The sequence below is a fragment of the Salvelinus alpinus genome, chromosome 36 (genome assembly GCF_045679555.1).
Source record: "Salvelinus alpinus chromosome 36, SLU_Salpinus.1, whole genome shotgun sequence".
NCBI classification, from domain to species: Eukaryota; Metazoa; Chordata; class Actinopteri; order Salmoniformes; family Salmonidae; genus Salvelinus; species Salvelinus alpinus.
In genome coordinates, this window is record NC_092121.1 from 17,506,772 (window position 1) to 17,531,454 (window position 24,683).

At 45.9% G+C, this 24,683-nt stretch overlaps 1 protein-coding gene across 3 annotated transcripts in view; it reads right to left on the bottom strand.

Moving 5' to 3' along the window:
• Positions 1–24,683, bottom strand: part of LOC139565268 (glutamate receptor ionotropic, NMDA 2C-like) — a 79,708-nt gene that overhangs the window by 39,697 nt on the left and 15,328 nt on the right. For 2 of the 3 annotated variants that reach the window (XM_071385460.1, XM_071385458.1), the window contains exon 2: positions 9,821–10,265. In XM_071385460.1, coding sequence (XP_071241561.1) covers positions 9,821–10,249 — 429 coding nt within the window. In that variant the 5' untranslated portion in view covers positions 10,250–10,265. The remainder of the gene's footprint in view (positions 1–9,820; positions 10,266–24,683) is intronic. The other variant, XM_071385459.1, reaches the window with a different exon arrangement.

Here is a 24,683-nt window from a genome sequence, read left to right on the forward strand (position 1 = left end):
ACTGTTCTGCCTGCGGTTATGGAACCGCCACCTGTCCCAGACCTGCTATTTTCAACTCTTAATGATCAGCTATGAAAAGCCAACTGAAAATTATTCATGATTATTATTTGACCATGCTTGTCACTTATGAATATTTTGAACATCTTGGCATAGTTCTGTTATAATCTCCACCCGGCACAGCCAGAAGAGGACTGGCCACCCCTCATAGCCTGGTTCCTCTCTAGGTTTCTTCCTAGGTTTTGGCCTTTCTAGGGAGTTTTTCCTAGCCACCGTGCTTCTACACCTGCATTGCTTGCTGTTTGGGGTTTTAGGCTGGGTTTCTGTACAGCACTTCGAGGTATTAGCTGATGTACGAAGGGCTATATAAAATAAACTTGATTTGATTTTATTTGATTTGTGGGGCCCCAGTGTTGAGGATCAGCGGGGTGGAGATGTTGTTACCTATCTTCACCACCTGGGGGTGGCCCGTCAGGAAGTCCAGGACCCAGTTGCACAGGGCGGGGTCGAGACCCAGGGTCTCGAGCTTAATGACGAGTTTGGAGGGTACTATGGTGTTAAATGTGGAGCTGTAGTCGATGAACAGCATTCTTACATAGGTATTCCTCTTGTCCAGATGGGTTAGGGCAGTGTGCAGTGTGATTGCAATTGCATCGTCTTTACCTATTGGGGCGGTAATCAAATTGGAGTGGGTCTAGGGTGTCAGGTAGGGTGGAGGTGATATGGTCCTTGACTAGTCTCTCAAAGCACTTCATGATGACGGAAGTGACTGCTACAGGGCGGTAGTTATTTAGCTCAGTTACCTTAGCTTTCTTGGGAATAGGAACAATGGTGGCCCTCTTGAAGCATGTGGGAACAGCAGACTGGGATAAGGATTGATTGAATATGTCCATAAACACACCAGCCAGCTGGTCTGCGCATGCTTTGAGGATGTGGCTGGGGATGCCGTCTGGGCCTGCAGCCTTGCGAGGGTTAACACGTTTAAATGTTTTATTCACGTTGGCTGCAGTGAAGGAGAGCCCGCAGGTTTTGGTAGTGGGTCGTGTTAGTGGCACTGTATTGTCCTCAAAGCGAGCAAAGAAGTTGTTTAGTTTGTCTGGGAGCAAGACATCGTGGTCCGCGACGGGGATGTTTTTTCTTTTGTAGTCCGTGATTGACTGTAGACCCTGCCACATACCTCTCGTGTCTGAGCCATTGAATTGCGACTCCACTTTGTCTCTATACTGATTCTTAGCTTGTTTGATTGCCTTGCGGAGGGAATAGCTACACTGTTTGTATTCGGTCATGTTTCCGGTCACCTTGCCATGATTAAAAACAGTGGTTTGCGCTTTCAGTTTTGCGCGAATGCTGCCATCAATCCATGGTTTCTGGTTGGGGAATGTTTTAATAGGGTACAACATCAGCGGGTACAACATCAGCGATGCACTTTCTAATAAACTCGCTCACCGAATCAGCGTATTCATCAATGTTGTTGTTCGACGCACTGTGGAACATATCCCAGTCCACGTGATCGAAGCAATCTTGAAGCGTGGAATCTGATTGGTCGGATCAGCGTTGAACAGACCTGAGCATGGGTGCTTCCTGTTTTAGTTTCTGTCTATAGGCTGGGAGCAACAAAATGGAGTCGTGGTCAGCTTATCCGAATGGAGGGCGAGGGAGGCCCTTATACGCGTTGCGGAAGTTAGAATAACAATGATCCAGGGTTTTGCCAGCCCAGGTCGCGCAATCGATATGCTGATAGAATTTAGGGAGCCTTGTTTTCAGATTAGCCAGATTAGCCTACATTAGCCTACAATCCCCAGCTACAATAAATGCAGCCTCAAGATATGTGGTTTCCAGTTTACATAGAGTCAAATGAAGTTTGTTCAGGGCCGTCGATGTGTCTACTTGGGGGGGAATATACACGACTGTGATTATGATCGAAGAGAATTCTCTTGGTAGATAATGCGGTCGGCATTTGATTGTGAGGAATTCTAAGTCAGGTGAACAAAAGGACTTGAGTTCCCGTATGTTGTTATGATCACACCATGTCTCGTTAATCATAAGGCATACACCCCCACCCTTCTTCTTACCAGAGAGATGCTTGTTTCTGTCGGCGCGATGCGTGAAGAAACCAGGTGGCTGTACCGACTCCGATAGCGTGTCTCGAGTGAGCCATGTTTCAGTGAAACAAAGAACGCTACAGTCTCTGATTTCTCTCTGGAAGGCAACCCTGGATTTCGTCTACCGTGTTATCAAGAAACTGGACATTGGCGAGTAGTATGCTCGGGAGCGGTGTGCGATGTGCCCATCTACGGAGCCTGACCAGAAGACCGCTCCGTCTGCAGCGCCGTTGTTTTGGGTCGCCGGCTGGGATCCGATCCATTGTCCTGGGTGGTGGGCCAAACAGAGGATCTGCTTTGGGAAAGTCGTATTCCTGGTCGTAATGTTGGTGAGTTGACGTTGCTCTTATATCCAATAGTTCCTCCCGACTGTATGTAATAAAACCTAAGATTTCCTGGGGTAACAATGTAAGAAATAACACATCTGTTCAGAATACAATGCTCTCTACACACAAAGTTTAGGCTACTGATTTAAAAAAAAATCTGTACCAATGGTGGGCATTTGAAGGACTCACAGAAACAAAGAGCTGTCGCTAATTATTGATGGAGATGGAATGGTTTAAAAAAAACAAAGGAAAAGAAACGAGGCTTTTCAATAAAACACAAAGTTGCAACTGCAAGGACACCTGAAATTGTGGTCCTAGGGGCTTGAGAGATTAGAGCAGGGGGTCTGTACTGTGTTGTAAATGATTCAGAAGTTGCAAAATAAATCTGAGGGAGGGAGGCCGGCAGCGAGTAGCCCTTCCAGAAGGGCCGGTGGAGAGAAAGACGCCGACGTGCTCTCCCTTGTTCTCTCTTGTTCTCTCTTTCTCTATTCTTCCTCCCTTAGTGCAGAGGAGCACATGGCAGCCTGCTCTCCCTCTCTCTCTTTCTCTGTCTCTCTCTCTCTCTCTCTCCCCCTCCCCCCTCTCTCTCTCTCTCCGATGGTGAGTGACTTCTGGACATGGATCTTTGCTGCGGCATATGTCCGCCTGCAACTCCCAGCGTGATGTGCCCTGGCACTGTCGTCATGTGCTCGTCCTATGTGCTGACGTCACAGGGACCCTGCGCAGGACCGAGGAACAGACGTACACCGCCGTAGTCATTTGTCCTTCCTCACAACGATGGAGGAGATCCAAATGCAGTAACACATAGCACTGAATTACAATCATATTGTACGTTTGAGTGTTATTATATCAATTTTGAATGCATTTATATTACATTGTAACACTAAAGTGAGCACAAATTCATTAGTCTGTCTGAATTGTATTGTACTCTGTAATTCTCATGCTAAATGATCTAGTATTATATGCCTTTGACTTGCAGAAAACCAGGACAAAACATATATTAGGTGATTTTCTTATGTATTCATGCATCCCTACTGAGATTGCAGATTCCCATACAGTTCCTCTGAATATCATCCCAGCCTATTTAGCCCTGTCTAGACAGTTCGTACTGTATCTGTGTCACTGGCCCCAGGATGCAAAGCAACGAGGTAGAGAGGGACACAAGTAGGTTTAGGATGGGAAGAAAGGAAGGGAGAAAAAGGTTGCTCTACTTTAGGCATGGGCCTCAGGCTCCACTTCCTGCTTTGAGAAACGAGGTCTGCTGCTGCTGCTGCTCGCCCTGCTTCCCATGCCTCTCCGGACCACTGAAACAAAGAGACTCTGGACCCAATCCTAACTTAAGATACATTTAAACGTATGCATAAATTATGCGTTAATGTCAATGGGAGATCTAAGATGTAATAAAAAAATGTGGGTTAAATCCATAAATCTCAAATTAGGATTCGGTCCCCAATGATAGAAAGTGTGTGAAGCGAGACTGCTGGACAGACACAGTCTGAAGGTTGTCTCGTCTACCTGGGACTACTACTCATGTCTCCGTCTATTGGGCTTTGCTGCAAGTGTGTTGTGGTTAAACATTTGATACATGACTGTACCCTGCTATTCCCCTTGTGAATCATGTTAACACATGGCTTAGTCAAAAATCACATGTAATATAGTACATATAAAATCACAATTTGGGTACCGTTGTTTGTATCACAGGAGGTTGGTGACACCTTCTTTGGGGAGGACGGGCTTGTGGCAATGGCGGGAGTGTAATGGTTGGAATGGTATCAAATACACCAAACACATGGTTTCCTGTCACGCCTGCCCCCGCTCCCTCTCTCTGGTGTTCGAGGGCGCCAGGCAGCCCATCATTACGCACACCTGTCACCGTCATTACATGCATCTGCTCAATATTGGAATCACCCGGACTCCATTACTTTGTTGATTTCCCCTCTATATCTGTCTGCTCCTCAGTTTGTTCCATGTGTCAGCATTGATGTTGTTATGTTTTCCCCTGTCAAGACGCTGTTCTTGTTTGTTTCTTGTCTATTATCCATTACATTTTCACTCCCTGTACTTGCTTCTCGTCTCCCAGCGTCGGTCCTTACAGTTTCCATGTGTATGATGCCGTCCTCCCCTCAGCAGCATCCACTGGTTTGTAAGTACATTTCCCCAGTATGCATGTGATTCTGTGTTTGTCCTACAGATGTAGGATCTTCATTTGATCACCCTGTTGGTGCAGGAAATGTCTTGTATAGCAGGAAATGCAAACGTGTAGTGTATTCAATGTTTAAAAAAAATTCTAAAGTTTGTAATTACCACTTAAAAATGTCAGACTTGATTTGCCCTAACAAAAAATGTATCTACCCCTACAAAAATGTCCATTAATTATAATCCACACAATAATAATAATTTCCTGTTGCTGCAGGATTATTTTCCAGCTGTGAGAAACTGGTCAAATGAAGATCCTACATGTGTTTCATCCTGAGAAGGAAGAGGAGGATAAAAGCAATGAAGCATCTCTACCGTCATGTTGTACATAGCAGCCACCAGTCACCCCTGGTTGTAAATCCCCAGTGGGAATGAATGCACCAAAGCCCCCCTTGCATTTTAACATTACAGGCATGCGTGTTAGCCATGATTGATTGGCAATGGTGAAGCAGATTTAATTTAAATTCCATCAGAAGGTGATATATGGCTGCATGCCTCACAGTTAGATTAGAATCCTCTGTTAAGGAAGCTCACTCTCTCTGTTCGATGACTGCAGACAGACAACAGACAGACAACAGACAAGCACATTCAGTTGGGTTTGTCTGAATTTGTCTTGTAAAACCCTGTTTGTCCTCACCCACATACATTCCATTGATTGGATTCTTTGTGTCTGCTAGGCTATTGATTATCCAGTGATTGTTTTAACTTTTTCTAATTGCGAGAGAAAAAGGGAATAATAGGTTTCTAATGGGTTATTGTAATTTAGCTAATCAACATGCTAATTGAGCAAAATCCCCTCAGGATAGGAATCTGTTCTCGGTTAATTTTCGCCTTCCTCTTCGAGCGAGATCAAACTCCAGGCTTTCTCAGAGACAACATTTTAAGTGATTGAGTTGGCTTGTCGACCAGCTTGGACGGCGTCCCACTAATCAATCAATGGTGAGCAATCGCTCAGCCTCATTGAAAAGCTAATTTAAAGGTATCTTAAAGGTTCATACAAGTGGCTGCATCTGAAGTGGTGACATTTAAGTACCATCACATTTTAAATGAAGTGCGTAAGCACACAAATACATTTTCGTGAGCGTTTATTTCCATATTCTGTAAATTAACTCACTTTTCCATAGGATTGTATCTTTGAACATTTAAATCACTCTGTTTGGTACTGGCACACATCGTGTAAGTAGCATATAGACCAGCCCAAGCCTGGATTTAAGTCCATGGTCCCACCAACAGTTAGTTAATTCTATGTAACACTAATTGTGACAGTGCAGACAGTTTAGTGGACTTAAGCCATAGGAAGGATGACATCACTGCACAAGGCTGCGCTAGCTGCAAACTACCTTTGTTTCCTGTGGAAAGGTACCATTCATGTTCAGGCTTAGGGACACGAAACAGATGTGCTGATGGACATCACATCCCGCCATACTTGTCCCTGCTCTGGCAGGGGCTGTTGGTGGCCTTGGTTTTTATGAAGATAGAGCTCTTCTAATCAGTCTGAGCCCATGAGTGCCACCATGCCGTGGGCAAGGCTCTATGCCAGCCTCTAATGAGGTCTGTGCCACTTCAGTTTCTCTCTCTGTCATCAACTCTGGATCCAACAACATTAAGTGTTCTCTGCTCTGCATATAAGCCTTGTGTTTTGTATCGTACTATTGTTATTACATTGTTATTGCATGATCTAACATTCGTATAACTGATTATAAGCCAAGTCACATGGTCCATGTGTCATTACGAACTAGCCTTCACAGTATTGTACATACAGTTGAAGTCGGAAGTTTACATACAACTTAGCCAAATACATTTAAACTCGGGTTTTCACAATTCCTGACATTAAATCCTAGCAAAAATTCCCTGTCTTAGGTCAGTTAGGATCACCACTTTATTTTAAGAATGTGAAATGTCAGAATAATAGTAGAGAGAATGATTTATTTGAGCTTTTATTTCTTTCATCACATTCCCAGTGGGTCAGAAGTTTACATACACTCAATTAGTATTTGGTAGCATTTCCTTTAAATTGTTTAACTTGGGTCAAATGTTTCGGGTAGCTTTCCACAAGCTTCCCACAATAAGTTGGGTGAATTTTGGCCCATTCCTCCTGACAGAGCTGGTGTAACTGAGTCAGGTTTGTAGGCCTCCTTGCTCGCACACGCTTTTTTTAGTTCTGCCCACAAATCTTCTATAGGATTGAGGTCAGCCTTTCAGGTTATGTCGATATAGGACTCGTTTTACTGTGGATATAGATACCTGTTTCCTCCAGCAAGGTCCTTTGCTGTTGTTCTGTGATTGATTTTCACTTTTCACACCAAATTACGTTCATCTCTAGGAGACAGAACGCGTCTCCTTCCTGAGCGGTATGACGGCTGCGTGGTCCCATGGTGTTTATACTTGGGTACAATTGTTTGTACAGATGAACGTGGTACCTGCAGGCGTTTGGAAATTGCTCCCAAGGATGAACCAGCCGTGTGGAGGTCTTGGCTGATTTCTTTTGATTTTCCCATGATGTCAAGCAAAGAGGCACTGAGTTTGAAGGTAGACCTTGAAATACATCCACAGGTACACCTCCAATTGATTCAAATTATGTCAATTAGCCTATCAGAAGCTTCTAAAGCCATGACATAATTTTCTGGAATTTTCCAAGCTGTTTAAAGGCTGTTTAAAGTGTATCTAAACTTCTGACCCACTGGAATTGTGATAGAGTGAATTATAAGTGAAATAATCTGTCTGTAAACAATTGTTGGAAAAATTACTTGTGTCATGCACAAAGTAGATGTCCTAACCAACTTGACAAAACTATAGTTTGTTAACAAGAAATTTGTGGAGTGGATGAAAAACTACTTTTAATGACTCCAACCTAACTGTATGTAAACTTCCGACTTCAACTGTACGTACACATAGTAATTACCACACACTCTCAATTAAACTGCTGCCAACCTTTAGATAATTGCATTTTTCCTATTTTATTTATGTTGGATTTTATCATGAATGATTAGCTGTTGTGTTCCCCAACTTGGCGTAATTAAATGTGTAAATGACCTGCTGGAGGTATTAGCTAGCCAGTGACACCCCTTTTATTGCCCATAAGAAGCAATGCCCATGCCCTGATTGCCCAACATGTTTCCTTGAATTAATGTGGCTATTTGACAAGGGAGCAGTCCAGTAATGTGTGGACTGGAATAAGGAAATTCCAATTACAACGACAGCTGTTGGGAGACGAGGTTGCTGGATGTAACAAAGCACAGTGTCTAATACACCAGCCTATGGCCAGTCTGTTGGGCCCTATATTGATTACTGTTTTGTTGATGGACCCCGGGTTACTTCTAACAAATACACTTTCCCTCTCAATCATCTTGGCCACACACAAAGTAAAGATTGAATCAATGAATCCATTTTTTGTTCAGGAAAATGTATTTAAATTCAATTGAGTTGGAATGCATCCATTTTAACCAGCTCTCTATTGAACCGCAACCCCATGAGGATTTGTATGAATGTGAATGCATAATCAAGGTACTGTGAGTCCATGGCCCTGGCCGTCTCCTGTTGTGGAGGAACACGTTTCTCACGTTTATTAGGAAAATCTCACAAACATGAGGGAGAGAAAATCCTATTTGAGCTGTGGATTAACTGATGGAAATCGAGGGTGGCGGGCAGACCTCATATTTTCCGCTACTCAGTTCCCTGTATGCCGCATACTCAAACAGCCAGCTACCGGAGCTGAAATTACTAGAATTGATTAGACATTACAATGCAGCAGTATTCTCTTCTTGCTCTGACCGGCCGAGGTCAGCCATTCTGCTTTATCACCCTCCATTTCCCCCGCTGAATAAACGCTTTGTTTATGGTCGGTGGATTGGCGAGCTATGCCCCACCAGTCCTCTGTATCCTCAGCCTACATCAATTTGCATAGAACCAATAAAGATGTGATGCTCATAACGTGCATTCTCTGTCTCTGTGAGTTGTATTATGATGTTGATAACGTGCATTCTCTGTCTCTGTGAGTAGTATTGTGATGCTCATAACGTGCATTCTCTGTCTCTGTGAGTAGTATTGTGATGCTCATAACGTGCATTCTCTGTCTCCGTGAGTAGTATTGTGATGCTCATAACGTGCATTCTCTGTCTCCGTGAGTAGTATTGTGATTCTCTGCAAAACGCAGAGCTGTGTTTGTCCTATGGGAAGATTGATGGTGATATAGTTAGAGAATACAGCCATTTCAGTCTAATTAAAGTTTCTCTCTGTGGCTGAGCCCTTTGTGTAACGCTCTGGGAGAGGGATCATTGCTCCTAAACCTATGAGGCTTTACTCTAAAAGCAATTTAACGGCAGTCTAATCTGTATCACAAACATCCCTCTGACAATTTACTGGTGCCAAACTCCAGTGCACGATGCCGGGTAATACAACATTTCAAATCATTGCATAACTCTATTGACATGAGGGGTCCAACTGTAAACTGTAAATTTGTTCCCAGCGAATACAAATAGATTTCTCTAGTTTAACATCTTTGTGTCTGGTGGGACCAGAAGTTTAGAAATAGAACAAGGATGAAGTGGAAGAGGCTAACAGGTTTTGATTTTGACCTTCATATTTTAATGAGTGTATTATATGCAGTATTTGGACATCCCTCTGCTACCTGGTTTAACACTGTATCTTGTTGTTTCAGTCTTTCTGGCCTAGGACCACCAGATACAAAAAACCCACAGTGTCTGTATGGGCAGCATTAACATTCAGTGAGTTTATAATCATGTGCTGTAAGTCACCTGGAAATGGCAATGTGTGTCTGCTAATGTTCATTATGACTCTGATAATCACCAGACTAATGACGGTTGGCCTGTGTGTGTGTGGTGGAGCGCTTTCAAGATCTGAGTGCTTTACTCACCTTGGGGGACCTGTGTTGTTGAGATTGTTGTTTTGGTTTTATTATTTGTACTGCGAGTTGTGCCAGGGGTCTTTACCGGTTCTTTATTTCACAGTCACTAGAATAAAAAGGGTTTAAAACCTCTGATGTAAAGTGACTGTGTAGTCATAAACGACACATCAGTTAAGCTGCTACTCTCTACAGCCGTTTGGGGAAACAAATAATGTGGCCTTCAAGGTTATTTCAAAAATAAAAAGAAGTTGAACTTAAGCATGTTCCTCAGGCAGGCTAGACACTAGCAGCCAAGTGTCCCCCAGCCCAATCCAACCCCCAGCCCAATCACTGACCTTGTGTGGCAGGACCATGGCGGAGCCCCCGCTGATGCCCACGATGGGCACGGCCGTCTGCAGGGCAATGAAGTCCAGGATCTGTGCAACGGCTTCCGAGCCGATGTTGTCCTCAAACACCACACCATGTACGCGGTTGGCCGCCAGTGTGTCACAGATGCGTGTGAGCAGGGCCCGAGGGTTGGTGTTGTTTACCAGCACTGTGATGGGATTCACCTCCAAGGGCAGGTCCATGAAGTTCTCCCTGCTGAGACGCCCCTTGATCTCCTGCTGGTAGGCCGAGCCACTGAATACCACCGCCACGTTGACTGCTGGCAAGGGCGTTGCGAAAGGCCGACCTTGGCACCAGGGGGCAGTGCAGAGCAGCAACAGCAGCAGCAGTGGCCACCACCACGGGGAGTCGCTCAAGCGGCCTAGACGAACGCCCATCTCAGTCACCTACTGCCTGAGAGAGGGGACGAGGGTGGGGATGAGAGGAGGAGAGAAGAGAGATGAGTAAAGACATTTGTATTAGATACATGGGACCGTTTAGTGTCATTTGTGCAACGTTGTGATAATGCTTAGTAATCCCTCCAGGCAAGCCAACCAAACCAACTGCCTGTAGTTTAGAGACATTTTAGCTTCATCTGTGAGTCATGTGCTTCATGTGCAGGTGTGTCTCTATGTAAGCGGCCATGAGTGGTGGGTTGGGTCAGGTGGATGATGAGAGACCCAGGGTACTATTTTTTGTGTGAGTGTTTGGCGTGCAACACAAGGCAGTGAGCAGGTTGCTGTGCCTGCGGATGGCAGCTGTGGCCCCACTACTGTTGTACTCTGCAGTCAAATACAGCAGATGGTGCCTACTGTTTAATGCAACAAATGGAGAACAAGGATTTACCATTTATCTCTCGTGACATTTTTTCCCCCTGAAATAATGCTGCAGAGCTATTCCAACTTAATCTGCAAAGCGTCTGAATGCATGGGTATTATGTGCTGTGAATAGGTGGAGACCTGGTTTTGGCCATGGGGGCTTTTTTTAACGGCAGCTACATGCTGTATTTCTAAGGCATTGTTCACAGAAAAAACCTAATGTAACTTAACTTGGATGACAGTTTTCCCTTAGATGAGCCTTTGAAATGAATTGATAAGATCAGTGTTTAAAAACACTGCATTGCTAATAGACTTCAATGCAATTTTCCCAAAGTACAGTGTCACAGTGACAGTAACAAAGTTTGTTAAGGGATTCACTTTTAGTTTGAAATCATCAAATCAAATCAAATTTTATTAGTCACATACACATGGTTAGCAGATGTTAATGCGAGTGTAGCGAAATGCTTGTGCTTCTAGTTCCGACAATGCAGTAATAACCAACAGTAATCTAACCTAACAATTCCACACTACTACCTTACACACACACACAAGTGTAAAGGGATAAAGAATATGTACATAAAGATATATGAATGAGTGGTGGTACAGAACGGCATGGCAGATGCAGTAGATGGTATAGAGTACGGTATATACGTATGAGATGAGTACTGTAGGGTATGTAAACATAAAGTGGCATAGTTTAAAGTGGCTAGTGGTACATGTATTGCATAAAGATGGCAAGATGCAGTAGATGATATAGAGTACAGTATATATACATATGAGATGGGTAATGTAGGGTATGTAAACATTGTATTAAGTGGCATTGCTTAAAGTGGCTAGTGGTACATTTTTACATAATTTCCATCAATTCCCATTTTTAAAGTGGCTGGAGTTGAGTCAGTATGTTGGCAGCGGCCGCTAAATGTTAGTGGTGGCTGTTTAACAGTCTGATGGCCTTGAGATAGAAGCTGTTTTTCAGTCTCTCGGTCCCTGCTTTGATGCACCTGTACTGACCTCGCCTTCTGGATGATAGCAGGGTGAACAGGCAGTGGCTTGGGTGGTTGTTGTCCTTGATGATCTTTATGGCCTTCCTGTGACATCGGGTGGTGTAGGTGTCCTGGAGGGCAGGTAGTTTGCCCCTGGTGATGCGTTCTGCAGACCTCACTACCCTCTGGAGAGCCTTACGGTTGTGGGCGGAGCAGTTGCCGTACCAGGCGGTGATACAGCCCGACAGGATGCTCTCGATTGTGCATCTGTAGAAGTTTGTAAGTGCTTTTGGTGACAAGCCGAATTTCTTCAGCCTCCTGAGGTTGAAGAGGCGCTGCTGCGCCTTCTTCACAACGCTGTCTGTGTGGGTGGACCAATTCAGTTTGTCCGTGATGTGTACACCGAGGAACTTAAAACTTTCCACCTTCTCCACTACTGACCCGTCGATGTGGATAGGGGGGTGCTCCCTCTGCTGTTTCCTGAAGTCCACAATCATCTCCTTTGTTTTGTTGACGTTGAGTATGAGGTTATTTTCCTGACACCACACTCCGAGGGCCCTCACCTCCTCCCTGTAGGCCGTCTCGTCGTTGTTGGTGATCAAGCCTACCACTGTAGTGTCATCCGCAAACTTGATGATTGAGTTGGAGGCGTGCATGGCCACGCAGTCGTGGGTGAACAGGGAGTACAGGAGAGGGCTCAGAACGCACCCTTGTGGGGCCCCAGTGTTGAGGATCAGCGGGGTGGAGATGTTGTTACCTACCCTCACCACCTGGGGGCGGCCCGTCAGGAAGTCCAGGACCCAGTTGCACAGGGCGGGGTCGAGACCCAGGGTCTCGAGCTTGATGACGAGTTTGGAGGGTACTATGGTGTTAAATGCTGAGCTGTAATCGATGAACAGCATTCTCACATGGGTATTCCTCTTGTCCAGATGGGTTAGGGCAGTGTGCAGTGTGGTTGCGATTGCGTCGTCTGTGGACCTATTGGGTCGGTAAGCAAATTGGAGTGGGTCTAGGGTGTCCGGTAGGGTGGAGGTGATATGGTCCTTGACTAGTCTCTCAAAGCACTTCATGATGACGGAAGTGAGTGCTACGGGGCGGTAGTCGTTTAGCTCAGTTACCTTAGCTTTCTTGGGAACAGGAACAATGGTGGCCCTCTTGAAGCATGTGGGAACAGCAGACTGGGATAAGGATTGATTGAATATGTCCGTAAACACACCAGCCAGCTGGTCTGCGCATGCTCTGAGGACGCGGCTGGGAATGCCGTCTGGGCCTGCAGCCTTGCGAGGGTTAACACGTTTAAATGTTTTACTCACCTCGGCTGCAGTGAAGGAGAGCCCGCAGGTTTTGGTAGGGGGCCGTGTCAGTGGCACTGTATTGTCCTCAAAGCGGGCAAAAAAGTTGTTTAGCCTGTCTGGGAGCAAGACATCCTGGTCCTCGACGGGGCTGGTTTTCTTTTTGTAATCCGTGATTGACTGTAGACCCTGCCACATACCTCTTGTGTCTGAGCTGTTGAATTTCGACTCGATTTTGTCTCTGTACTGAGACTTAGCCTGTTTGATTGCCTTGCGGAGAGAATAGCTACACTGTTTGTATTCGGTCATGCTTCCGGTCACCTTGCCCTGGTTAAAAGCAGTGGTTCGCGCTTTCAGTTTCACGCGAATGCTGCCGTCAATCCACGGTTTCTGGTTTGGGAATGTTTTTATCGTTGCTGTGGGTACGACATCGTCAATGCACTTCCTAATGAACTCGCTCACCGAATCAGCATATTCGTCAATATTGTTGTTGGACGCGATGCGGAACATATTCCAATCCGCGTGATCGAAGCAGTCTTGAAGCGTGGATTCAGATTGGTCGGACCAGCGTTGAACAGACCTGAGCGCGGGAGCTTGTTGTTTGAGTTTTTGTTTGTAGGCTGGAATCAACAAAATGGAGTCGTGGTCAGCTTTTCCGAAAGGGGGGCGGGGGAGGGCCTTATAAGCGTCGCGGAAATTAGTATAACAATGGTCTAGTGTTTTTCCAGCCCTGGTAGCACAATCGATATGCTGATAGAATTTAGGGAGTTTTGTTTTTAGATTAGCCTTGTTAAAATCCCCAGCTACGATGAATGCAGCCTCAGGGTGTGTGGTTTCCAGTTTACAAAGAGTCAGATAAAGTTCGTTCAGGGCCATCGATGTGTCTGCTTGGGGGGGAATGTATACGGCTGTGATTATGATTGACGAGAATTCCCTTGGTAGATAATGCGGTCGACATTTGATTGTGAGGAGTTCTAGATCAGGTGAACAGAACGACTTGAGTTCTTGTGTGTTGTTATGATGATCACACCACTTCTCGTTAATCATAAGGCATACCCCCCCGCCCCTCTTCTTACCGGAAAGATGTTTGTTTCTGTCGGCGCGATGCATGAAGAAACCAGCTGGCTGCACCGACTCCGTTAGCGTCCCTTGAGTTAGCCATGTTTCCGTGAAGCAGAGCACGTTGCAATCCCTGATGTCTCTCTGGAATGCTACCCGTGCTCGGATTTCATCAACCTTATTGTCAAGAGACTGGACATTGGCGAGTAGTATGCTAGGGAGTGGAGCGCGATGTGCCCGTCTCCGAAGCCTGACCACGAGACCGCCACGTTTTCCCCTTTTTCGGCGTCGCACAGGGTCGCCGGCTGGGATCAGATCCATTGTATTGTGTGGAAGGCAAAACACTGGATCCGTTTCGGGAAAGTCATATTCCTGGTAGGAACGATGATGAGTTGACGTTAATCGTATATTCAGTAGTTCCTCCCGACTGTATGTAATGAAACCTAAGATTACCCGGGGTACCGATGTAAGAAATAACACGTAAAAAAACAAAATACTGCATATTTTCCAAGGAACACGAAGCGAGGCAGCCATCTCTTTTCGGCGCCGGAAGTAATAAATCCCACATTCATGTTCCAGGTAATGAATAAATGATCAAATCGACCAGAAACTCTTTAGTTTGTTTTGATCTTCCAGATATTTATAGTTGTAGGGCAAAGTAGAAAAAATGATGTATTTCACAATGGAATTGAATGGAGTTAGATCCTACAGCATTGCATTCACCAATCCATTTAATGTCTGGTCAGATACTGTGTCCCTCTGTCAGACAGAGTCATCCTCTATGACTTATCTGTCACACTGCAGCCTGCGGGCCTGACTCCGTGTGGTGTGTGTGAGTGTGTGCGTGTGTGTGTGGTATCCTGTCAAGGGGACTTGATTTAGCATGCGTTTGAATCACAGTGGGGTGAATACAATGTAATCCTCAGTATTCCTTGGCGGGTGTCATGGCCCACGGCCTGATTGTGTCTCCCTATCAAGACATGTAGGATAGCTGGGGACCCACTGCAGTCCCTCATTCCTCAACACCTGCCTGACAGAGGGAATGGGATGAAGGGCTTGTGTTAGCGTAGATGGAGTGTACCAGTAAAGTGGCGGTGACGTTCTCATGGGGTAATTGGTTGGACTACGTGATAATATAGTCTCCACTCTGAAAACCTGCCTCCCAGAGGACCGTAGGGATTTCTGCATCACACTGCTGGTCAGGGACCTTATCAGCAGCACATGGCTGAGAAAGGACCATTATAGATCGTCATTAGTAGCGGAGCAGCCTAGAATACCAATGATGGTACGGCTGCTGAGAATGGAAAGGCATTATGAAAGTTGCTAGATATTGACCATGTCAAAACATGATGGATTTGTTGTGCTAATTGACATACATATTTTCCTTTTATGACATCATTGCTGAGTTTCCTCTGTCATAAAAATAGGCAATATTTCTGTCATTGATCATGCAGGCTGATTGATAATCTCTGAAATTGTTAAGAACACAGAGCAGGAATGCATTGCTTTCCTTCAATGACATTATCCATGTCTTATCCGGCCATTGTATGATGGAACACGTTAGGGTTAATGTCTTTGAGGAGGATCTCATTAAAAGCACTTGACCTTCCACATGTTTAATCAAGGCAGTGAAACAGCTGAGGTGGATGTCTGAAGGTCACCTACATGGGGGATTACCGTGGTAAAATGGGGATGTGGAATTAAACACAACAGCCAATGAGTCATCATCGACTTAATCAGATGACTTATGTTTGTCGATATGCCCCCTATTACCAAGGTGTATTCCAAACAGAGACACAGCTATCGGGAGGTAATTACAGCACAGTGTAAACATTGATTTGACCATCTAGCCCAATTTGACCTTGCTGACAACAAAAGTGGAACTCACACCACTGTGATTTGCAATAATGCTGGACAATATAGTCATGAAACCTGTTCAAAGTTGTTGCACATTGCAGTCGTTCTGTAGCTTGGTCACAATCCAAAGTCTCCAAAACACAGGAAAGAGGCTTTTATTACTGTGCTACATGGAGCTAAATCCACCCCCAAACTCGTACAATGGCTTGAGGCTTTATTCCAATGTTAGGGATCAAAACTCACTGTGGATATTTATTTAGTCAGGGATATTGTAATAGAAAATGCAGGTCTGGGTACGTCATTTACACTGTGTTATATGTTGATTTTTTTTCAGATCACAGTTTATTTGGTTCTTAAGCCTGGTTGCAACAGATGAGTGGTAAATACTGTAGTTTGGGACCATGGAAAAGAGACAGGTTGCTGTTTACGTCATGATGCAGTCACGCAAAGCTAGTTTTATGACTTTTGTGTCATGTTGAGTCAGTAGAAACAAACAAAATCCCCCTGTGAAACTAGTGAGCATGAACATAAGCATACTCTATTACAATATATCTATGATACTCTAAGTATGCAAACAGTCATTACTGTGAGACATGCAGGCATTGGTAGAAGATGTGCCTGGAGGAGATTTTCCACAATCTACACAGACAAGAGATAATTTGTCTTCTACGCTATGACCTCTGTAATCTGGGGTTGGATTTTGGAATGCACTGCCATGTCAAATTCTTTGCTCTCTAGAGATGTAATCCACTCTGTGAATCTGCAAGTCCCCAATTTTCAGCGCCTGGATTTGATATGTGTTAGTTGTCTGCTGGAGTTTTCACAGCTCCAGCTCCCAGCCTCCTATCAGTGGGAATGTGTTCAGTTTAGCGACCTCTCTCTCTCACTTGACTCTGCCCAAGTCACCGCTGGCTGGCGCGAGGGCACACAGACCAGATTAGATCAAAGCTTCTGCCACTGTTCCAGTCTGGCACTTAGAAGGGCTCAGACCGTTTCCCCATGCACCGTTACTACTGAGCAAATCCCTGGTGTGACTGCAAAGATTATGCCATGCCTTTTTAGAACTGGCATCCAGCTAAAAGTGTTAGGGAGAGGGAGATGACAGAGTAAAACAGATACCAGATCTAACTATGTGACAGTTGATATTCTATCTCTGTTTAATGGCAGACAGTCCTAACAGAATCCTTCAAGATCTTCACCTTGGCTTTCAGACCAGATGGGTTTACAATGAGGAATTGCTTATCCCCCTCTAGTGGGTGAGTTGGTAAAAGCAGTTCCCTTAGAATATCAGTTGTCCTCTGCTGTTTCCTTGTCAAACCAGAGAAGCTAATTATTTCTGTCTCTGTCCCACTTCTCTTGTGTAGTCTGTGGGAGAACTGTCTCTACTGTAACACATTTGACTAAATAACAAGGGTCAAGGGGTTACATTTGTTATTGTATTAACACCTGCCAGATGTGTTTTGTTTTCTCTGGACTGGCCTGAGAAATGAAATTATTTTAGTTTTACACCTTTTCATCTATTCCTTTGTCCTAAAGGTGATTGGTTGAAAGTCAGCTGAGATGACACATTTATTTACTTACAGTGTTATTATTATCACATCTGTTCAGGAGCCTCTGCTCAGACATTTGACTGCACTCTCCTCATGCCCAATTCCCAGCCCTGCTCAATATCTTAAGACCATAGTGGTACAGTAAGTACATCTGGTTGAGGGGGGGGTGGGGGGGGGGGGTTGTTGTGCTCGTCACTGCTGACGTAATGGGTCATTTTGTGTTCAGAGCATGAAACTGCTGCTAAGACTTACACCTGTCTCATCCTGGGCACAGTTTGATCAATATGCTCCAAGCCTTGGATAGGCATGCTGGTGCCTCGTGGCTCTCTGCTGGTAACTTTACCTCTTCTCTTGCTTTTCATCAATGGAACATCAGCTGACCAGCCCAATGTTTAATACCTATCACATTTTAGACTTGAGTAAGGAAACTTTATAATTTGTAGGTACTCAACAATGGGTTAACATGAAAAAGACATACTTACATTAAATCCTATTAGAATTCCTTTATAATAACCCCTTTCAAGTCTAATCAGTATAAATCTCCTTTTCATTCCCATACATTATGCATGTGTTCAGTATTAAGGATTAGTTTAACCCTACACAGTGTAGTTGACAATTTGACCTTCGCTAATGCAAAGACCGCCAACTATTTCATCCGATCATTATGGTCACAGTTCATTTCCCATTCACCTGTGATTATGGGTTTAGCTAAGCCATGTTAAGCCATACTGTCATTCTAATCCCCAAAAATCCATTACCTTTCAACTAATCTGGTAATTCATGAGCATTTTGAGTATAAATAAACAGGAATAATAAAATGCTTTTGTGAATACAGTGAATCGGCTTCTTCCAGTCATGCATTGTCGAGTAAATTAGAATCAATTAGGCTTTTATTGTTAACCACTAAGTATCCTCTCAACTCCCATTCATTGGCCCTCACTACTACCGTGGTTTCCAGACTTTGTTTAGCTCAGATCTATCTAAAGAGCTTTGTGGACATTTACATTTACATTTAAGTCATTTAGCAGACGCTCTTATCCAGAGCGACTTACAAATTGGTGCATTCACCTTATGACATCCAGTGGAACAACCACTTTACAATAGTGCATCTAAATCTTTTAAGGGGGGGGGGGGGGGTCAGAAGGATTACTTTATCCTATCCTAGGTATTCCTTGAAGAGGTGGGGTTTCAGGTGTCTCCGGAAGGTGGTGATTGACTCCGCTGTCCTGGCGTCGTGAGGGAGTTTGTTCCACCATTGGGGTGCCAAAGCAGCGAACAGTTTTGACTGGGCTGAGCGGGAACTGTACTTCCTCAGTGGTAGGGAGGCGAGCAGGCCAGAGGTGGATGAACGCAGTGCCCTTGTTTGGGTGTAGGGCCTGATCAGAGCCTGAAGGTACTGAGGTGCCGTTCCCCTCACAGCTCCGTAGGCAAGCACCATGGTCTTGTAGCGGATGCGAGCTTCAACTGGAAGCCAGTGGAGAGAGCGGAGGAGCGGGGTGACGTGAGAGAACTTGGGAAGGTTGAACACCAGACGGGCTGCGGCGTTCTGGATGAGTTGTAGGGGTTTAATGGCACAGGCAGGGAGCCCAGCCAACAGCGAGTTGCAGTAATCCAGACGGGAGATGACAAGTGCCTGGATTAGGACCTGCGCCGCTTCCTGTGTGAGGCAGGGTCGTACTCTGCGGATGTTGTAGAGCATGAACCTACAGGAACGGGCCACCGCCTTGATGTTAGTTGAGAACGACAGGGTGTTGTCCAGGATCACGCCAAGGTTCTTAGCGCTCTGGGAGGAGGACACAATGGAGTTGTCAACCGTGATGGCGAGATCATGGAACGGGCAGTCCTTCCCCGGGAGGAAGAGCAGCTCCGTCTTGCCGAGGTTCAGCTTGAGGTGGTGGTCCGTCATCCACACTGATATGTCTGCCAGACATGCAGAGATGCGATTCGCCACCTGGTCATCAGAAGGGGGAAAGGAGAAGATTAATTGTGTGTCGTCTGCATAGCAATGATAGGAGAGACCATGTGAGGTTATGACAGAGCCAAGTGACTTGGTGTATAGCGAGAATAGGAGAGGGCCTAGAACAGAGCCCTGGGGGACACCAGTGGTGAGAGCACGTGGTGAGGAGACAGATTCTCGCCACGCCACCTGGTAGGAGCGACCTGTCAGGTAGGACGCAATCCAAGCGTGGGCCGCGCCGGAGATGCCCAACTCGGAGAGGGTGGAGAGGAGGATCTGATGGTTCACAGTATCGAAGGCAGCCGATAGGTCTAGGAGGATGAGAGCAGAGGAGAGAGAGTTAGCTTTAGCAGTGCGGAGCGCCTCCGTGATACAGAGAAGAGCAGTCTCAGTTGAATGACTAGTCTTGAAACCTGACTGATTTGGATCAAGAAGGTCATTCTGAGAGAGATAGCGGGAGAGCTGGCCAAGGACGGCACGTTCGAGAGTTTTGGAGAGAAAAGAAAGAAGGGATACTGGTCTGTAGTTGTTGACATCGGAGGGATCGAGTGTAGGTTTTTTCAGCAGGGGTGCAACTCTCGCTCTCTTGAAGACGGAAGGGACGTAGCCAGCGGTCAAGGATGAGTTGATGAGCGAGGTGAGGTAAGGGAGAAGGTCTCCGGAAATGGTCTGGAGAAGAGAGGAGGGGATAGGGTCAAGCGGGCAGGTTGTTGGGCGGCCGGCCGTCACAAGACGCGAGATTTCATCTGGAGAGAGAGGGGAGAAAGAGGTCAGAGCACAGGGTAGGGCAGTGTGAGCAGAACCAGCGGTGTCGTTTGACTTAGCAAACGAGGATCGGATGTCGTCGACCTTCTTTTCAAAATGGTTGACGAAGTCATCTGCAGAGAGGGAGGAGGGGGGAGGAGGGGGAGGAGGATTCAGGAGGGAGGAGAAGGTGGCAAAGAGCTTCCTAGGGTTAGAGGCAGATGCTTGGAATTTAGAGTGGTAGAAAGTGGCTTTAGCAGCAGAGACAGAAGAGGAAAATGTAGAGAGGAGGGAGTGAAAGGATGCCAGGTCCGCAGGGAGGCGAGTTTTCCTCCATTTCCGCTCGGCTGCCCGGAGCCCTGTTCTGTGAGCTCGCAATGAGTCGTCGAGCCACGGAGCAGGAGGGGAGGACCGAGCCGGCCTGGAGGATAGGGGACATAGAGAGTCAAAGGATGCAGAAAGGGAGGAGAGGAGGGTTGAGGAGGCAGAATCAGGAGATAGGTTGGAGAAGGTTTGAGCAGAGGGAAGAGATGATAGGATGGAAGAGGAGAGAGTAGCGGGGGAGAGAGAGCGAAGGTTGGGACGGCGCGATACCATCCGAGTAGGGGCAGTGTGGGAAGTGATGGATGAGAGCGAGAGGGAAAAGGATACAAGGTAGTGGTCGGAGACTTGGAGGGGAGTTGCAATGAGGTTAGTGGAAGAACAGCATCTAGTAAAGATGAGGTCAAGCGTATTGCCTGCCTTGTGAGTAGGGGGGGAAGGTGAGAGGGTGAGGTCAAAAGAGGAGAGGAGTGGAAAGAAGGAGGCAGAGAGGAATGAGTCAAAGGTAGACGTGGGGAGGTTAAAGTCACCCAGAACTGTGAGAGGTGAGCCGTCCTCAGGAAAGGAGCTTATCAGGGCATCAAGCTCATTGATGAACTCTCCAAGGGAACCTGGAGGGCGATAAATGATAAGGATGTTAAGCTTGAAAGGGCTGGTAACTGTGACAGCATGGAATTCAAAGGAGGCGATAGACAGATGGGTAAGGGGAGAAAGGGAGAAAGACCACTTGGGAGAGATGAGGATCCCGGTGCCGCCACCCCGCTGACCAGAAGCTCTCGGGGTGTGCGAGAACACGTGGGCAGACGAGGAGAGAGCAGTAGGAGTAGCAGTGTTATCTGTGGTGATCCATGTTTCCGTCAGTGCCAAGAAGTCGAGGGACTGGAGGGAAGCATAGGCTGAGATGAACTCTGCCTTGTTGGCCGCAGATCGGCAGTTCCAGAGGCTGCCGGAGACCTGGGACTCCACGTGGGTGGTGCGCGCTGGGACCACCAGGTTAGGGTGGCCGCGGCCACGCGGTGTGAAGCGTTTGTATGGTCTGTGCAGAGAGGAGAGAACAGGGATAGACAGACACATAGTTGACAGGCTACAGAAGAGGCTACGCTAATGCAAAGGAGATTGGAATGACAAGTGAACTACACGTTTCGAATGTTCAGAAAGTTAAGCTTGCGTTGCAGAAATCTTATTGACCAAAATTATTAAAATGATACAGTACTGCGGAAGTGGGCTAGCTAGCAGTGGCTGCGTTGTTGACTTTGTTTGAGAGTGTCGCTGGCTATGTAACCTCGGTAACTGGCTCGTTAATTAGTATAAACTACACAATTGTCTTAGATACAAGGACAGCAAAGACAACTATGTAGCTAGCTAACACTACACTAATCAATCGTTCCGTTGATCCGTTGAATGTAATAGTTTCTACAGTGTTGCTATTCGGTGGCTAGCTGGCTAGCGAGCAGTGTTGACTACGTTACGTTACGTTAAAAGGACGAAAAATAGCTGGCTAGCTAACCGAATTAGTCTAAACTACGCAGTTATCTTAGAAACAAAGACAGCAAAGACAACTATGTAGCTAGCTAACACTACACTAATCGAGTCGTTCCGTTGAATGTAATAGTTACTACAGTGTTGCTGTTCGGTGGCTAGCTGGCTAGGTAGCAGTGTTGACTACGTTACGTTAAAAGTTACGTTAAAAGAACGAAGAATAGCTGGCTAGCTACGCAATTATCTTTGATACAAAGACGGCTAAGTAGCTAGCTAAGATTAAACAAATCAAACCGTTGTACTGTAATGAAATGAAATGAGAATGTGAAAATGTGATACTACCTGAGGAGCGAAGCGGAATGCGACCGGTTTCCACTCTATAAACCGGACCATCTGATAAACAAAACAATATATGTAGCCAGAACCTAGGCTTTAGCTGCGACCCAGGAGGATATAGCTGCAACCCAGGAGGATATACTGTAGCTGCGACCCAGCCTGGGTCCCGATCCACCATCTGGGGAACACTTAACTAGTCAATCGCCAATAACATGGCTCCCTCATTGTGATGTAAAGTAATGTAATATCAAGCTGGATCTATAATCCTTAGTGCCAAAAGCCTCTGCCTCTTTTTTCTCTACTTTAGACAACATTCAATAAACGCTATATTGCACATCATATAATATTACCTAAATTCCTGGTACTACTGCCAGCTATACTAGGATAGAACAAAGCACTCTGAGAATATTTTGACTTGGTATAGTCAATAGTTTAGTTCACAGAAGTATTACTGTTAAGTGACATTTGTTTCCTGCCTTTTCAGATGGTGACCAAAATAGAACAAGTGGGGAAGCAGCTTTGTGACAATAGTGCACACTGATATAAAAACAGACTACTAGAGTAGCCACACTCACAGAGTGTTTATATTCTAGTTCCACTAACAGAACAACATGGTGGTTTGAGAGTTAATATTTTCTCTTAAAGACAACTTAGCCTTTAGACACACTGCCTCATCTGGAAGGATGTGACTTTGACATATCTGACATGTCTCAAATCAGACACATGCACCTGCTTGTCCCCTCCACCAAGACGTAATGGCTTGTATTGTTGTCACATTTTATCTAGGTCAATATTCAACTCAATTTTACATCCCGATGCCAGGTGTCACCACAATATTGGAAGCAGTGCAAGGTGAGTCCCTCTCAGCTGTGACTCTATGTCTGTCGTCTGGTGATTTGATCATCGTGGGCCCTAGCGGAGCGCGGACAGGGCATGTCAACCTGTCATATCCCTGACAACTCCCTGTAGATTTACTTCTTTAGTCCTGATGAAATTACTATCCATATCATGGCCTCATAATAAAGTGGAGCTATAGGCTGTCATAGTAAAAATGTATCCTACTGTCCAATATTCAGCCCCATGTTCCCTCTACCCTACCTGCGTCCATACAGTGATCTCCCAGTCTGCATGTTTCCAATCCCAGCAGCCTCTGATTTATCTCCCACCCCATGACCCCAGGGAAGAAAATCACATCAAAATCAAGATCCCTGCTCTGCTTTGCTCTCCTAAGCCACGAGCGTGCTGGACATATTTCAGACATGCTGTTGCATTAAGTGTACATGACAAGTGATTGAGCCGCCGTGGAATGAAAACCCGATAAATCTGAGAGTAATGATCTCTCTGACTGTCTCTGCATGGGGGGGATTTTTGGAGATAGGTTTCTCCTAACATGCCTGTGCTTTAAATCAGAAATCCACAGGTTGTGGGCGACCCTATGCCGCCTCACTTCATGTGTAGTGTTTTCACTTTGAACGAAACAAGGGGGTCGAGCCCTGAGCCGCCTTGAGCTGGCCTTCTAGGTTAGGAGTGTCTTTGCGCTACTTGAATGGCCCTGCTGCCACAGAGCTGGAGAGGAAGTCATTTACAACCTAACGTTACCATTGCCAGAACACAGTAGATGAAGCAAACATAATTCTATGTTCTTGGATCTAAATCAACTCGACCCCAAAAAATAAAAAGAAGCGAGAAAAAGACTGCTCAAGACCAATCCCTAAACCGGAAAAACATTGGAACTGCCCTATCCCATCTGGAGAAGAGGAATACCTGTTCCTAATGCTGTTCATTGACTGTAGCTCAGCATTCAACACCATAGTACCCTCTAAGCTCATCATTAAGCTCATGGCCCTGGGTCTGAACCCCGCCTTGTGCAACTAGGTACTGGACTTCCTGACGGGCTGCCCCCAGGTGGTGAAGGTAGGAAACAACACCACCACTTCGCTGATCCTCAGCACAGGGGCCCCACAAGGGTGAGTGCTCAGCCCCTCCTGTACTCCCTGTTCACCCATGACTGCGTGGCCACGCACGCCTCCAACTCAATCATCAAGTTTGCAGACGACACAACAGTAGTAGGCCTGATTATCAACAATGACAAGACAGCCAGCAGAGAGGTGAGGGCCCTGGGAGAGTGGTGCCAGGAACATAACATCTCACTCAACGTCAACAAAACGAAGGAGTTGATCGTGGACTTCAGGAAACAGCAGAGGGAGCACGCCCCTATCCACATCGACGGGACTGCAGTGGAGAAGGTGATTCCTTGGCGTATACATTACTGACGATCTGAAATGGTCCACCCACACAGACAGTGTGGTGAAGAAGGCACAACAGTGCCTCTTCAACCTCAGGAGGCTGAAGAATTTTGGCTTGGCCTCTAAAACAACCTTTTACAGATGAGAGCATCCTGTCCAATTGAGAGCATCCTGTCGGGCTGTATCACCG